The following is a 15,838-nucleotide window of genomic DNA, read 5'->3' on the forward strand; positions in this document are numbered from 1 at the left end:
CATCTCAGATATGTTTCGCAAAGGTCAGCGGAATTCAGAATTGCTGCTCTGGTAGAGGTCCAACAAACAGCATATGAGCTCGCCGCAACGTGGAGGATGTATCTGATAAGAAAGCGGAAGCTTCGGAGCCCATCAAGGTGGCGGATGCGTGCTCCGAGTGATCCCCGTACTGAACCTGGACTGTACCCTTCATCTACGACCTAGAGATATGACGACGATATTTCGTTGGCTACGCAAGCCCCAGTCGATATGTCTGCACCTTGAGATGGATTTCTAAGCTCAAGTACGAGTACGAATGTGATTGACGATTGATGGTCGATGATGCAGTTCGGGCAATATTTTTATTCGAGGCATGAGCATATATTGATACCTTCCTCTGCTACTTCCCACCTTGAACCCCACTCGCAACTTTTTAAAGCAACATAACGAATTGATATCTCTGAGAACACGAACCACCAACCACAATGTCCAAACCCGCATCCGAGCAAACCATCCTCGTGACTGGAGCCTCTGGCTTCATGGCCACCCACATCATCTCCTCTTTTCTTTCTGCAGGCTACAACGTACGCGGCACAGTACGCTCTGAGAAGTCCGCCGAAGGAGTCAAGAAATCACACCCTGAGCACGTCTCTCAACTCTCTTTCGCTATTGTCCCTGACATAGCAGCTCCCCACGCCTTCGACGAAGCTGTAAAGGGCGTAGACGGCGTAATCCACAACGCATCTCCTTTCGCTTTCGATGTCAAAGACAACGAGAAAGAGCTTTTGAAGCCTGCGATCCAAGGAACTAAGGGCTGTCTGGAAGCAGTTAAAAAGTTTGCACCAAAGGTGAAGAGAGTGGTTGTTACAAGTTCTTTTGCAGCTATCGTGGATATGAGCAAAGGAACAAGACCCGGATACACCTACTCCGAAAAAGATTGGAATCCTTGCAGTTACGAGGATGCGAAGAAGGGAGATGGGTCGGTTGCTTATTGTGCTAGTAAGGCGTTTGCCGAGAGAGAAGCTTGGGAGTTTGGAAAGGATCCAGAGGTCAAGTTTGATGTGGTCACTATCTGTCGTAAGTCCTCCCTCGTCCCTTGACCACTTCCTCAAGTTGGAAAGGACGCTGATTAGAAGCAACAGCACCAATGGTCTACGGACCTCCCCACCATGCCGTCCCAGACATGTCAAAGCTCAACACCAGTTCCGCAGACATCTACCGCTTCATCAATGGCAGCACCAAAGAAATCGGCGACACTGCTTTTCCTCTCTATGTCGATGTTCGCGATGTAGCAACTGCACACCTCAAAGCGTACGAGCTTCCTGAGGCTTCCAACCAACGCTTTGCAGTTTCGTCTGGCAACTTTACCTACCAGCGTGTTTGCGATATCATCAGAGCAAAATTCCCTGAGCTGAAGAGTAAGGTGCCGGAGGGAAACCCTGGCGAGGCTTTCCCAGACTTCTTTAGTCTGAGCAATGAAAAAGCGAAGAAGGTCTTGGGAATCGAGTTCATTGGGCTTGAGCAGATGCTGGTTGATACAGTGAAGAGCTTGCTGGAGCTGGAGAAGGCTGCTAGTGAGAACGGTAGCAAGTAGACTGTTTGAACAGAGTATAGACATATGTGAATATAGGTCTCGTTGCTATGCAAACTCAGTATGATGTTTACGATACTTGGCAACTGAAAACTGTCGATATCTGCCTTTAGCCATTCCCCTCGTAATATCAGCCGGGTATCGACAACGCTATAAAAGTACGAGCGCGAAGTCTGTCAGCCTTGCGCGGCTGAATGCTTGTTGTCATACAGTAAATCAAAGCTCGGTCAGAAGTAGACGAAGGTGATTGTGAAATGAGCTGGAATGGTAATCGGACTGGATAGATTCAGTAGAATACGTGGAGAAAGTGGGCAAGGACCATGCGAAAATAGTAGAGACGATTCAGGAGACACATAGCAACAGTAACAGGCAAGCAAAGCAGACTTACCAGTCGCTCCCTACAGCAGAATAACCAAACTTTGAAGCAAAAATATAAACAACAAGCGCCGTGAGCAGGATTTGAACCCGCGACCTTCACGATCCTCGAGAGAAGGTATTAGGAACTCAGGTAAGCGAATTTAGGGACTTAGGTAAGCGGTTTTAGGAAGTTAGGATACCAGATCGGGTGTGCTGACCACTGCACCACCACGGCTTTCTTGGCTTGTTAAATGGGGCAGAAAGAGCATCGTATATAAAGGTTGGAAGAAAGACTGGGTCGGTGTGGGAGGGACGAGGTCGCGTAAGGGAGTTTTGATAGGCAGCAGCTCTTGGCAAAGAATATCCGGCAGCGCAACAGATGCTCGACAAACATACAACCAATATCAGACTGGACGTCTAGTTGGCGAAGATCTTTATGTCGGCGGCCGATCTGTAGGCAAGCGATTCGTGTACTGATTCGACCGATGTACGAAAGGAGGACAGGGTCGGGTGATGGGCGTCGGAGAAAGTTCGATTTCGGCAAATACAGTGAACGGGATCTCGTCGAGCAATAGAAAACGGATGGGCCCAAGACAGTGCAAGGTCAATTCAGGGATATAAGAAGTCGTGAAGAACAAAAAAGGTATAGCATTGTAAGCGACAAGGCTTGTTTGTACAATGCTGAAAGGTCAGCAAGAAAATGCGGTATATGCAAAGTTCGGGGGTATCGTTCGTATCAGACAAGGGAGGGTAATATGTTCATGAAAGGGTCGATCTGGACGGCAGCGCCTATTCACGATCGACGTAGGTACTAGCCAGGCGGCCGAAGAAGGGGAGTTCGAACCGGTCGAGAGTCTCGGCTGGCCAGGGCATTAGCACAAAAGATGCGGACAAGAAGCATAAGCAATCTCACCATCGCGGTAGGCTCTGAAGACCAGTAGGACAATCAAACCCAGGTCGCCAACAAACAGCAGCCAAGACAGGAAACGAGACCACGAAAGCAGCAAGTGCAAGACGAACAAAGCAGCAAAGACAAGACTCGACTGCCACGCGTGGAATCTGTCGCGTTGTATTAGCATCATGCTCTTCCTGTTGATGGTGCAGAGGAATTGACATACCGCACGTAGTCGCTCTTCCTCTCAAAGATCAACATGGCGACACCACCTGCAGGCGGCAGCAGTAAGTACGGCAGACAAGCCTCAATGTCCATACGTATTCCCAAACTCGTCTCAAAGACATAGTAACCATCTCCTCTTAACCGCGACGATTGGGTTGTGTTGGCGGCTTCGAGATCATCGTATGCTGACGGGGAGGGAAGTTGTGAGTAGCGAGATGCAGCCCAAGGGTCTTCAATGCTTGATTGGGCGCGAGGAGTGACTACAGCAGGGCGCGGTGACGAGGTCGATGTGCGGAGTGGTGGTGACAGAGCGCGTGTTGATTCAGGAGGGCTGCTTTGGTAGGGTGCGAAGTTGTGCGCCATGATTGAGGGTTTGGTGTGTGGGCCGATGGTCCTCTGAAGCAATCGAAGATCCGTATGGGGAGGAGAGCGTAGAGGGAGAGAACGTCCAGAAGAAGTTGTTTGTTGCTATGTTCAGGTATACCGTCACCGCTGCTTGGGTTGTCCCCATCGCCGGAGCTGCTGCCCGGGACCCGTGGTTTCTCCGTTTTGGTGAAACGCACCGCTCCTTCTTCAACTCTCTCCATGCTAAGTCGGTGAGCAATGCATATCCAAGGCCTCCAACTAATATGGCTAGACAACAGCTCGGTATTTGGATGCGTGACTGGCTTGCTTGAGACTTCTTGTCCATGCCAACGGAGGTACTTCCGGGACATGCTCGTATCCCCAGATGAATATGCCGGCCGGATGCTTCTGAAAAATGCACATTTGAGTTCAAGATGGAGTACATTCCATTGAGATAAAGACTGGTAGGTAAACAACCATTCACTTGCAACAGATGTTGCCTTGACTTTTGCTCACCCAGGTAAGTGTCCGATTGGTCTGGTATCGACTCTCCTGCTCGGCTTCCTCCCTTGATTTGTTCCATCAAAATGCACGAATGTAATCAGGTTGCACGCGTTATCCAGAGAGAGCAGAACTCTTCTCCAATCGTCAAGTCATTTTGCTCATTGTCACTCCTCACTCGAGTACCTTCCTTTTACGTTTCAACCCATCACTCTCACCCAAGAGACTCGTCTACCTACCCTCCTTCACTCAATCGTTTTCAGCAGTATATAAACCCTCACGTGATCCCCTCTCTTCCCTCGTCTCTCTTCTACACACCACACCACTACTTCCCTGCTACCGATACCTTCCACTACTCTCACCACCTCATCATGGATAACTCAGATATCATCGAGAGCACACGCGTTACCGAGCTCGAAGGCGAAGAGTGGCCTTGCTTCGTCTTTCCAGACCATCAAGTACCTCTGGGCATGATTGAGCCACGGCCTCACAAGGACGCTCTGCCAGTGCTCTTTCTGGAACGCCACACATTCGAATGGCGAAGTCGCGATGCTCTGAACGACTTCGAACCTTTTGAGACCAGAGAATTTGACGCTACCCGTGCCGGCAGAGAACGCGAGCAGGCCTTCAAGGAGGCTCTCGAGTACCATGATCTTGACCACTATCACAACTTGGTCCGTGGACTACAGGCAGCACGAGAAATGGCTCAGGACAATGCTATCTTTCTGGACGATAGCGACGACAATGACGACGACAATTTCTTCAAGTCTACCAAGCGCACCTCACTGCGAGGCGATAGTGATGATGAGGTCACAATCACTTCAGTGACCAAGAAGAAGCGCCCCTATTCCTCAGCCTTCCAACGTCCCGGACCACCAACTCCCAGCCCGACGCCCAGCAAGAAAGTAAAAACATCGTCAAAGAAGAAGGTCCCAGCTTCTTCACTTCCATTCGGCGAAGAGGACAGTGATATCGACCTGCCTCATTCATCAACCTTCACTCCCACACCCACCAGGAAATCAGCCCCTAAGCCAGCAGTCTCTACATGGAGGCCCAGCGGCAAACTACTCAAGATCGATCCGAACGACTATGTCGCCAGAAAGCAGCTTGAGTTGCTCAGGACCAAGAAAGGCGATGGCAAATCCCCTACCCCTGAGAAGCCAAAAGTTCTCGAGCCCGTCAATGAGTACGTCTCCACATGATATCCAACGTTGTGTACTAACATGCAATGCAGTCCTCTCAAAGTCAACATCTACGTCGGCGCCGAGAAGAAGCTCTTCATCCTGGATCGAGCTCTGATTCAAAAGTATCCATCATTCATGAAACACATCACTGGCGACAACAAGGATGGCTTCGAGATCCAGAACGCAGTCTTTGCAAAGCTGAACCCAGACGCATTCGAATCGATAGTCACTTGGCTCAACACCGCGGATTACGTCCCTCGCTTGATCGAAGGCGATCACCCTCACCTCGAAGGTGTCAAGAGCACCGGCCAATTCGAGGAAGCCGCCGACACCGCCAGCACCCTCTGGAACATCGCCCACAAACTCGAACTTACCGACCTTCAAGAACTTATCTACCGCAAAATCGAAGTTCAGACGCCTTTGGCTGCCAACTCGCTACTCTTGATGACTCGCATGGTTTTCTGGAACTCGCCCACCAATGCCAAGATTGATGGCAAGATGCGCAAAATGTTAAGATTGGACGTTGCTACCCGTCTATATGAAATTCTGGGGGAGGAACCTCTGCTCTTCAGCCGTGTTATCAAGTCTGATGTTGAACTTGCTAATTTCGTTTGGCAATATCAGGTTGATCATCCTTGGGAAGAACCTCCTGAGCATTTCTCGGAGGATGATGACGATGATGCTGAGGATGACGATGAATGAGGGCACGAGGATTCAGAATGCAGCATTGGAGAGCAGGAGCAGCGCTAGGTATAGGCAGGTCGCGTCGACACCCGGATTCCGAACGATGAGTACACCGGGTCTCGAACACTAAGGATAGTGAGTAATCAGATAGTTGACTTAACGATTTTTGAACACATTTTCGAGGGTTTCTTGGGCTCTCTCTGGACAGTATTGAGTTCTCAGTTGTTACTGTGCATTTTCATAGATACCCTTCGGGAGTTTGTCGCCGCTGAGATGTGCAACAAATACATTGTTCTTCTAAGCTCTCTCTGGACATCATAACAATATTCTGCATTTTGATAGATGTCTTTCCAGTATTCATTCGCCCCTGGGATGAGCTTGATATCTGTCCTCGGAGCTCTCTCTGGACATCATCGGAAGACTGGATTTCACTGCATTTTGATAGCCACCTGTCATGCTGTCATGGCAAAGTGCAATGATCATCAAGCTCGGACAGTGATCCGTCCGGGTGTTCCTGTCGATGATGATGAACGCACCAAACACGCTGATCTGTCTACACAGCCACACGCAACCGTTTCTGTAGGGGATGCACGATGACACGCATTTTACCATTCTACAAAGCGCTCGTGCTCTCGCAAAGCAGCGCTTGACGCGGAATGACAACAACAAAGAGACATACATGATCCAAGCACAAGCAAGGGAAAACTGCTTTGCAGACAAACGATGCGGCGATATCCCTTGGTGCCTTGCACGCAAGGTAACGGGTGTGCAGTTAGCATCAAGTGTCGCGTGTGGTCTCGTTTTTTTGGCAGCGGAGAATTTTTGGTTGGACGAAAAGTAAACATTTTTTGCTTCCGAACCAATCGGCAAGCGCGAGAACGTCTATACATACGCAAGCCACGGGCTAAGTGAAAAAAAGAATAGGTAGACAAAGAAGGAAGGCGGATCCCTCGAGAGTTTTCACGGGCTCAAGCCATGCGAGACCGCGGTGGTCTCATGGAGCATTTGCGCGGCTACAGAGACCTGAATGGGATAGAGGGGTCGGTCGGCTCAAAGGGCTTTGTGTTCGTTTTACGGTTGTTGATGTTGGGGAGGATTGCTTTTTATAGAAATGTTATGGGTCTGGGAAGTTGGGGCGCCTACATCCGAGAGTTGATACACAACAGTGTCATCTTTGTATCGAACGCAAGCATACTTTTGCGGTGTGTTAGACATGTCTAGATAGTTGATACACTGGCCAGCTCAGAGTGTAGTCAAGATAAACAGCTGGTTGAAGCTGCGACAAAGAAAAGCGTTTTACACGTGTTCACAAAAGCATGTTTCTCGCATGAAAGCCAAAGACATATAGACGGTGTGCGTCGGATAACAAAGGAATGGCGGCAGATACGTTTACGACGGTATCAGAAGCCGCCTTGTGCTAGGGAACCGCGCGTCAGCAGAAATGATGGATGGTGGGCAGGCTCAAAGTTCGTCATGGCCGTGGAGAGAAGGGTCTCATGGATCTGGAACGAAGAATGACCTCGTTGGCGGCCCTGGTGCCTTGGGCATATGCTTCTTGTTCCTGTTCCTGTTCCTGTTCCTGGTTTTTCTGCTGTCACACACGCACACTCTCCGTCAAATTGTTGAGTGTCTGAATCTCTTTGTCCTACTCGACCAGACGCTGTCTTCAATCGTTTCAGACTCGTCGCGGCCTTAAGCTCTCATACATCCGCTTCTCGACCATCGCTCGCATTTTCTCTTGCACCTGCACATACGAGCTATTGTTTTGATGCTGCAAAGCCGCCTGACTTAGGCCAGCGACACACATCTTTTCCTGAGCATTCCATTGCTACAACATCCGGCCGCCATGGACGTGCCGACAAAAACAATCGAATTGCTTGCCCGGCAAAAGACCACGAGCAGTCTCGACACCTTTGTGTCGCTGCTATCGAATCCTTTCGCACAGTCGGCAAGTCTCCAACCACATCGGATCCAGACTTGTGTGTAGCTAACTAGCTTGTTTGCAGATCGAGAAGAACGCTTTCTGGTCTGCCTTGGGCACTTCAATCGGTGGCTCTGCCTTGATCGCCTGCCTTTTCTGTTTCGTCCGTCCGTACAACAGCGTTGTCTACGCTCCTCGTTCACGACATGCCGACTCCAAACACGCCCCACCGCCGGTCGGTAAGGGTGTACTCGACTGGGTTGCACCCGTCATGAAGACGAAAGAGCAGGAGCTCGTAGAGAAGATTGGACTTGACGCCACCATCTTCCTGCGCTTTGCAAACATGTGCCGAAACATTTTCATCTGCATCACCATTGTGGGCTGCGCCATTCTCATTCCCATCAATTTGTACGAACATCGCAGCTCCATTAGCAGCACAGGGGCAAAAAACTTCTTCACACAGTTGACGTCGCAGGGTGTCCAAGGCACATATCTCTGGGGTTATGTCCTGCTCGCCTGGTTCGCAAACTTGACCATCGCCTTCTTCCTCTGGCGCAACTACAAGAGCGTTCTACGCCTGCGTAGAGCTTACTTCAACAGTCCCGAATACCAGAAGAGTCTGCATTCTCGAACTTTGCTCATCACCGAGATCCCGAGGGGTCTGCGAACTGATGAAGGACTCGTCAAGATTGTGACTGAAGCCAGAGACACTGGCTCGAATCCGCGTACTGCCATTGCACGTAATGTCAAAGACCTGCCAGAGCTCATCGAGGAACACAACGAGACAGTGAGAAAGCTCGAGTCGGTCCTTGCCAAGTACCTATCGAACCCCAACAAGCTGCCACCAAAGCGACCAACCTGCTCTGTCAACAAGTCGGATCAAACTTACCGCAAAGGCCAAAAAGTCGATGCTATTGAATACCTGACTGCGCGCATCAAGGAACTCGAGATGCAGATCAAGGAGGTCAGAGAATCCATTGACAAGAGAAACGCCATGTCATATGGATTCGCTAGTTATGAATCCATTGCCGATGCTCATACTGTTGCGTACAAGGCACGCAAGAAGGGTCCTCATAAGACCTCCATTCGTTTGGCACCTAGGCCTCATGATCTCATCTGGAAGAATTTGCCCATGACAAGCAAACAACGAAATTGGCAAACCTTCATCAACAATATCTGGGTTGCTGTCTTGACCGTCGCTTGGGTTGCCCCTAACGCACTCATTGCCATTTTCCTTTCTAACTTGTCCAACCTGGGTCTCGTCTGGCCGGCGTTCAACACCAACCTCCACAATAATGAAACGGGATGGGCTATTGTCCAGGGTGTGGCAGCACCTGCTCTCACATCTCTGTTCTACTATTTTCTGCCTACCATCTTTAGACGATTGAGCAACAATGCGGGTGATCTCTCAAAGACCAGCAGAGAGCGTCACGTCATGCACAAGCTTTACACGTTCTTCGTCTTTAACAATTTGTTCCTGTTCTCGCTGTTCGCTGCCATTTGGGGCTACGTCGCTGCGGTCATCAGCAGCAGTCAAAAGGAAGACGCCTGGTCTGCCATCAAGGATGGTGATCTGCTGCAGAAGGGTATAAGAGCTCTCAACTCCGTCTCGACGTACTGGATCACTTGGCTCCTTCAACGCAACCTAGGTGCCGCTGTTGATCTCGCTCAAATTGTCAACCTTGCCTGGGGGTCGTTTTCTCGTCACTTCTTGCATCCCACACCACGTGAGCTGATTGAGTTGAGTGCACCACCGACATTTGATTATGCTGGATACTACAACTACTTCCTATTCTACTCAACAGTCGCGTTGTGTTTCGCCTACGTCCAACCTCTGGTGCTTCCTGTCGCGGCCTTCTATTTCTGGGTTGATTCATACTTGAAGAAGTATCTGCTTCTGTACGTCTTCATCACCAAGACAGAGTCTGGAGGTCAATTCTGGAAGGTCTTGTTCAACAGATACATTTTCCTTACCATCTTGTCCGATGTTCTGGTGGCTTTGGTATGCATTGGAAACACAACATTCGGATACACACAATGGCTGCCTAAGGTCTGCGCTCTGGCTCCCCTGCCAATCCTCATGTTGGCGTTCAAATGGTGGTGTGCATACCACTTCGACAACAAGTTGGCCTTCTACACAACTGGAGTCACAGCAGCGGACACTGAGAACCCAGCAGAGATGAAGACTAGACGTACAGATCGCGTTGGCGTTCGTTTCGGTCACCCTGTGCTTTACAAACCTCTCATCACACCCATGGTCTCAGAAAAAGCGAGACATCTTCTACCAAGCGTCTACTCGGGACGTACTGCAGAGGTGGAAGTGCCGATGGCCGGCTATTCCGATGTGTACATGGATTCTATGGTGCACGACGAACCTGGTAAGACCGCTAAGGGCGAGTCGGCGGCACCATTCGAATTCGTATCCGAGAACCAGATGGACTTCGAGTTCTATAAGAACAGACCCGAATTTAGAGATCAAGCAGGTGGCGATGGAGAGCTTTATGGTAGACCTCAAGACATGGTCCGTAGAGGATCGCACGGAACCCTGATGACACAAGACGGCACTATCATGACAGACTATGACAGTCGTAGAGGGTCAAGCGACTCGGCAGCGACAAGGATGGGTGAGGAGACGGGCACGACGTATCCCCAGGGCTACCACAAGACACCGACAGCACTTCGCGATCAGAGTCCTGCTAGTAGTGTACGCTCGATGGATATCGGTAATGCCGATCGCCGTCTTGATAACGAACACCTTCTGTCGGGAGCTGCAGGTATGGGAAGGGGCGGCATGCCAGCACCGACTCCTGGAGGTTATGGACCTCTACGTTTAGGAGAAATCCATACACCTGGCGAAAGCGACCAGGAAGACACGAGTTATGATTATTTCCGAAGGGGAAGAGGGCTCAACTGAGCTTCACGTCGTAGGATAAAAAGAATTCACGCATAGATTGGGTCAAAGGAGTTTTGCATGGAGAGGAATAATCCTAATGGTTGGGTTACATAGACATGGTATTCGGAAGGCCGTCTCGCGACCGCATTTCTTTTCAATAAGTTGCATGCAATAAGACTTTGGTCAGGTGAGATTGACTGAGGGTAAAGTGTTGGATGATGCAGCATGACAGCACGGAACCTGAATGGGCACGACCCCGGACTTTTTGAACAGACACAAGCACAAGGACGTCAGTCGCGTCTTCCCTTTGCGAAGCTCAGGTGGTTGCCAAAACATTCTTATCGCATGCCCACAGATCGGCCAGGGAGGAGTCTTTGGCGGGCATGTCATTAATTATCTATGTCGCGCACTCGGGCATAAAGATCGTCGCCGAGCCGACCAAGGTCAACAGCCTCGAGAGTCTGCGCGCATGGGTCCAGCGCACCGCCCAGATCCCCGTGAACAAGCAAGTCTTCCTGACTTCCAAGGGCAAGGCCGTCAGACCTCAGACGCTACTCACCGAGCCCGAAATCTACGTCTTTGACTCCAACTCCTTCTCTCCTACCAATACCAGCCTCTCGCTCATCCCCGAGCCGTCTCCTCTGAATCCTGACACTCCGCCTGACTCGATCGCCAACCATGACCAGCTCTCGTCATGGAACGACTTGTTTCGCCGTCGCCTCGACTGGGCCAGAGCTCTGCGCGTCCAGTACGCCGACCTGGTCGACAACACACAACGATATCATCAAGAGCAAACCATCATCGAACAAAGCGTCAACGTCGCTGTCATGAGCTTGCATCTGCACATCCGTTCCACCGAGCAGAAATATCAACATGAGGAAGAGTGGGTTGACAAACTGCTGGAGCAGCAGGAGGCACACGTCGATAGCTGGGAAAGAGACCTTGACATCCTCCAGCACATTCCAGCAAACCCCGATTTCGCTCGCTACATCCAGTCTCAGACAGTCATACCCTTGCAACAATCAGGTCATGAGTCTGAGGTTACTCTGCAGCAATTTGTTCAGGTCGATCATGTCAAGCAGGCTGCATCATCTGCTCAGGCCATCATGACCAACTTTGCTCAAAGGGTTCACAACATCCAGCAATCCCTAGAAGCAACTGCAAAAGACAGCGATGCTTTACTTGAAGCTGTCCAGACAATACATCAAAGTCGAGTCGATAATACAGATGAGCCAGCAAAACTACTTGAAGAGGTTGATATTATCGTAAACAAAATGTCCAACGACCTGGAACACGTAGGATCCTTGTCAAATAATGCTCAAAACGCTGCCAGAGCTTCTAAGATGGCCCTCTTACACACTCGAAACTACCTGCCCAGCTTAGATGGTTTGTGCCTCGAGCTCAACTCACTGGTCCGTCAAACGATCCAACAACGTAACAATGCCGCTCAAAACTTCTTGCATCACATGCAGACTCTGTCCAACATCGAGTCTCGTCTGGCTCAGGTGCACTCGAGTCTCAAAAACCTGAACATGTCTCAGAGTGATGAGCAAGTCTTTGACACTCTCAATGTTCTGTCTAAGCTCCCATTCGTCTATGGTTCTCTCATGATCGAAGCCGTGCGTCGTCGTGAATGGGCCGACAAGATGAAGTCTGACTCCGCTACACTCGCCGAAGAAATGGCTACCTATCAGGAAGAGGAAGAGCGCCGTCGGACCAAATGGCTCAAGTCCGTCGATGATGTAGTCAAGACTGAAGCCTTTGAAGGGAAGCCTTTGAGTGTCGAAGTAAACCTTCAGGCAGATGATCTCGAATGGCCAGTCGTACAGAGACAGTCTCTGCAGAACTACATTCAGACCCTGACTGAATTAGAGTTTCCTAATCCCGTCGTACAGACTTTGTCAACTGCCCTCAAAGATCTAGACCGACCTACCAAGAAGCAAATCAAGCATGCCAAGACGTTTAAGAACGGCAGTATGCACGAAGCTGCTTTCGGAACTACTTCCCTAATGCTTCGTGGTGAGGACGAGTATAAAGTCCTTAGAGAAGCGAACATCAAGCTCGAAGAAGAACTCAAAGGACAGAAAAGTCGAGTTCGAAGGCTGGAAGACATCCTCCACCGCCATGCTCACATGAACCGACCAACGACGGGTGATAGTTTTAGACCCTCAATCGAACTGGTTTCCGAGATGGCCAGCCCAAGTCCGTCGTCACCTAGGCCTTCAGAGGAATTGATCAGGCAGACGGTTGGCTCTAGACGTCCTTCCTCGAGCCTAGCCGCAGAAGAAGGTAAACTGGCCAGACGAGTCGTAGCACTGGAAGCCGAGCTACATGCTGCCAAGGAACATGCTTCCAATCTGGAGAAGGATGCGGAGAGCAGGAAGCAGAAGGATGCTGATGGTCAGCGTGAGATTGACGAAGCCGTTTCCACGAAAAAGGATATCATGCAGAATATGGAAGCACAGCAGAGAGAGTTTGCAGATGAGCGCAGAGTCTTGGAGCAAGACTTGGATCAGGCACGACACAGAATTGAGGAGCTTGAAGACGAGATCGACAGGCTTCTGGGCAGTCGTGATCAAGAAGTCTCTGGTATTGATGCTAGAGCCAAAACTCTCGAGGCTGAAATTGAGAAGATGAAACAGTCTGCAGAAGAGGCACACTCGAGACACCAGTCTGTTCTCGAAGAGACCCAATCTTCCCTCAGAAAACAGCAAGAGGAGAATCAATGCTTGAAGGAGCAACTTCAGGTTCTCAGAAAGAGCCAAGAAGAACAGCAACAGCATGAATCGGATAACCTCCGAGTTCTTAAGGAGACTCACAAACATCTGTCACCGACCACTTCACCACCAGAGAAGTTCATGGATCTGGTCCCTGCTTTGGAAGGTCTGGCACAGAAGTCTGCAGATCATGTCAGAGAGCTGAATGATGCTATCGCACTCGCGAGATCCGAATCGGAATCTCTTCGATCACAAAGCAGCACTCAGAAGACTGAGCTCAAGTCAGCTAAGGCGAAACAGGCTGTTACGGAGGCTGAGCTCATTCGCTTGCAAGACGAGATGGAGGCAGAGAAAGCGCACGCCGAGTCGCTGGCAACATGTCTTGAAGACGAACGCGAGCAGTTGCGCAAGCTTCGCTCGAAGTTCGCCGATGGAGAAACAGGTGCAGATGTGCTTCGCCAGCGTGTTTCGGAGGAGGAAGGTAGAGTAATCCAACTTACGGAACAGCTATCCGATGCGCAGACTCATGCTGCTAGTCTGGACGTGGAGATCATGCGTGTACAGAAGCAGCTGAATGAGTCTAGATCTACAGCCGCTTCTGTTGAAGAACAACTCAGACAGCGTGGTCTACGTGCAAAGGAGGTTGTTCAGCGATTGTATGCTCAGAATGCACGTCTGTTGCGTCTGCTTGAAGCTTTAGGCTTTGTTGTTTCTCACAAGGATGGCAACATGATCATTGAGCGCGCGTCCAAGGTTACCGCTAGTACTACCTTCGACCCGACGTCGAGTCTGACACGTGCGATCTCGATGACTTCACCACCTCCCACACGCAAAGCATCTGCAGTTGCTGACGATCCATCGTCTCTTACATTCCTACACTGGCCCGAAGCTAGCGATCCCTCAGAGGAAGAGTCTCAATATGTTGAATTCCTGAACCATGTCTCTTTGTTCAGCACCGATATTTTCAGCGAGGCGATTAGCAAGCGCCTCCGCGATTTCGAATACACAGCTCGCAAATGGCAAAAGGAAGCCCGCGGGTACAAGGAGAGAAACACACGTTTGCAAGCTGAGTCGTCGGCCAAGATTGCGGTTAGAGATTTCAAGGAAGGTGACCTTGCCTTGTTCTTGCCAACTAAAGGTCAGCGAACCGGCGCATGGGCTGCCTTCAACATCAATGCACCACACCATTTCCTCCGGGAACGTGAAGGCATGGTTCTGAACCGTCGGGAGTGGCTCGTCGCTCGCATCTCAAAGATCGAGGAGCGCGTCGTCGACTTGTCGAAACCAGCCGCATCGTTCGACGGACGTAGCATTGGTTCAACAAGCGTAGACGCTGCTTCTCTAGATGAGATGAACGACAATCCGTTCGACCTATCTGATGGGCTGACATGGTATTTGGTGCATGCATCCGAAGACAAGCCTGGCGCCCCAACCACACCTGGCTTGGGCAAGAGCACCGTAGCTAGCTCATCGGTTGATGCCAGAGGCAGCATCCGCATGAAGAAGCAGAGTGATCTAAGCGAAGCAACAAAGACACTTAACAAGAGTCTAGACAGCCGTCGCAGCAGCTCAAACTCTAAGAAGGGATTGACAGCAAGCTTCTTGGGTGAAACCGTAAGAAGAGGAGAGAGTGGAAACAGCGTTGTGGATGACTCGTTGAGAAGGAAAGCAAGCGAGAGGGCTTTGGGAATTGACTCTTCGGCCGCCACGGCAGCTACCTCGCCACAGCTGGATATGTCATCGTCGCAGCAGCAGCAAGAGCAGCAAAATCAGGTGCGCAAAGATCTTCTCTGGGGTCCTTGAGACTTTTTTGCATGCACACTATCACTATCTTGCACAATTCACTACACTATTGCTTTTTCTATCTTTTCTCTCTTCGTCCGCTCGTTCTAGTCTTTCTCGTATTCGTGCTGACGATTTTGTGACTAAAGTCCTTCTTTACCTCTCCATCCAAACGTATGGCGATACCATTTCCACCACCCGCTGCGCCTTCGACCTCCCAGCCTCGATCTCTCAGTCCGTCGAAAAGTATACGGTCCCTAGCTCAACATCTGCAGGGTCCCTCAATGTCTGTTTCGCCGACTAAGAACTCGCCATCTAAGAGTAGAGCTGAGATTATGTCGCCTAGAAAAAAGACTCGAGCAGATGATGTTGGGGATGAGGATGATGAGGGTAACAGTACGGCTGATAGGGCGAAGAAGAACAAGAAAGGTCTTTGGAATCTGTTTAATGCTGAGTATGAGATTTAAGAGATCTATGGATGGCTACGATAAGAGAAAGCAGTAAAAAGGGAGCACGAGGAAGAGATGAGATGAACTCGATGATAAGGTTAGGATGCGAGACGTGTACGACAGGATAGGATAGTTGCTTCCCTTTGCTACAACCTAGGAAAATTCAGGTCTTCGTTCCTGTGTACTTGCTTCAACGTTTCATTGACTCTAGCGGAAAAAGCAACCACAAGAGTAGAACCTAAAAGGCACTGCCTTAAAACGCTTCGAGTGGAAGGTTACAGATCCGTCAAAGCTGTCCACTCATACAGCGTTCACGGC

The 15,838-nt window shown here is 50.2% G+C and overlaps 5 protein-coding genes across 5 annotated transcripts; 4 read left to right on the plus strand and 1 right to left on the minus strand.

Moving 5' to 3' along the window:
• Nucleotides 1-464: 464 nt before the first annotated feature.
• On the plus strand, nucleotides 465-1,573 carry M437DRAFT_41344 (putative cinnamoyl-CoA reductase; the record flags this gene model as incomplete). Its single annotated transcript, XM_041020365.1, has 2 exons — nucleotides 465-1,056; nucleotides 1,122-1,573. The coding sequence occupies 2 exons, from the start codon at nucleotides 465-467 to the stop codon at nucleotides 1,571-1,573; spliced, it is 1,044 nt and encodes a 347-aa protein (XP_040882730.1).
• Nucleotides 1,574-2,716: 1,143 nt separating this feature from the next.
• Nucleotides 2,717-3,407, minus strand: M437DRAFT_81560 (uncharacterized protein; the record flags this gene model as incomplete). The annotated part of the gene is made up of 3 exons (XM_041027582.1): nucleotides 2,717-2,787; nucleotides 2,841-2,986; nucleotides 3,046-3,407. 3 exons carry the CDS (start codon nucleotides 3,405-3,407, stop codon nucleotides 2,717-2,719), a joined length of 579 nt encoding a protein of 192 aa, XP_040882731.1.
• Nucleotides 3,408-4,261: 854 nt separating this feature from the next.
• Nucleotides 4,262-5,092, plus strand: M437DRAFT_41614 (uncharacterized protein; the record flags this gene model as incomplete). The annotated part of the gene is made up of 1 exon (XM_041020408.1): nucleotides 4,262-5,092. One exon carries the CDS (start codon nucleotides 4,262-4,264, stop codon nucleotides 5,090-5,092), a length of 831 nt encoding a protein of 276 aa, XP_040882732.1.
• A 2,512-nt stretch (nucleotides 5,093-7,604) lies between these two features.
• On the plus strand, nucleotides 7,605-10,593 carry M437DRAFT_40963 (DUF221 family protein; the record flags this gene model as incomplete). The annotated part of the gene is made up of 2 exons (XM_041020287.1): nucleotides 7,605-7,710; nucleotides 7,754-10,593. The coding sequence occupies 2 exons, from the start codon at nucleotides 7,605-7,607 to the stop codon at nucleotides 10,591-10,593; spliced, it is 2,946 nt and encodes a 981-aa protein (XP_040882733.1).
• A 362-nt stretch (nucleotides 10,594-10,955) lies between these two features.
• Nucleotides 10,956-15,092, plus strand: M437DRAFT_40943 (putative Taz1-interacting factor 1; the record flags this gene model as incomplete). The annotated part of the gene is made up of 1 exon (XM_041020281.1): nucleotides 10,956-15,092. One exon carries the CDS (start codon nucleotides 10,956-10,958, stop codon nucleotides 15,090-15,092), a length of 4,137 nt encoding a protein of 1,378 aa, XP_040882734.1.
• Between the last annotated feature and the right edge of the window lie 746 nt (nucleotides 15,093-15,838).

The sequence above is a fragment of the Aureobasidium melanogenum genome (assembly GCF_000721775.1).
Source record: "Aureobasidium melanogenum CBS 110374 unplaced genomic scaffold scaffold_3, whole genome shotgun sequence".
NCBI classification, from domain to species: domain Eukaryota; kingdom Fungi; phylum Ascomycota; class Dothideomycetes; order Dothideales; family Saccotheciaceae; genus Aureobasidium; species Aureobasidium melanogenum.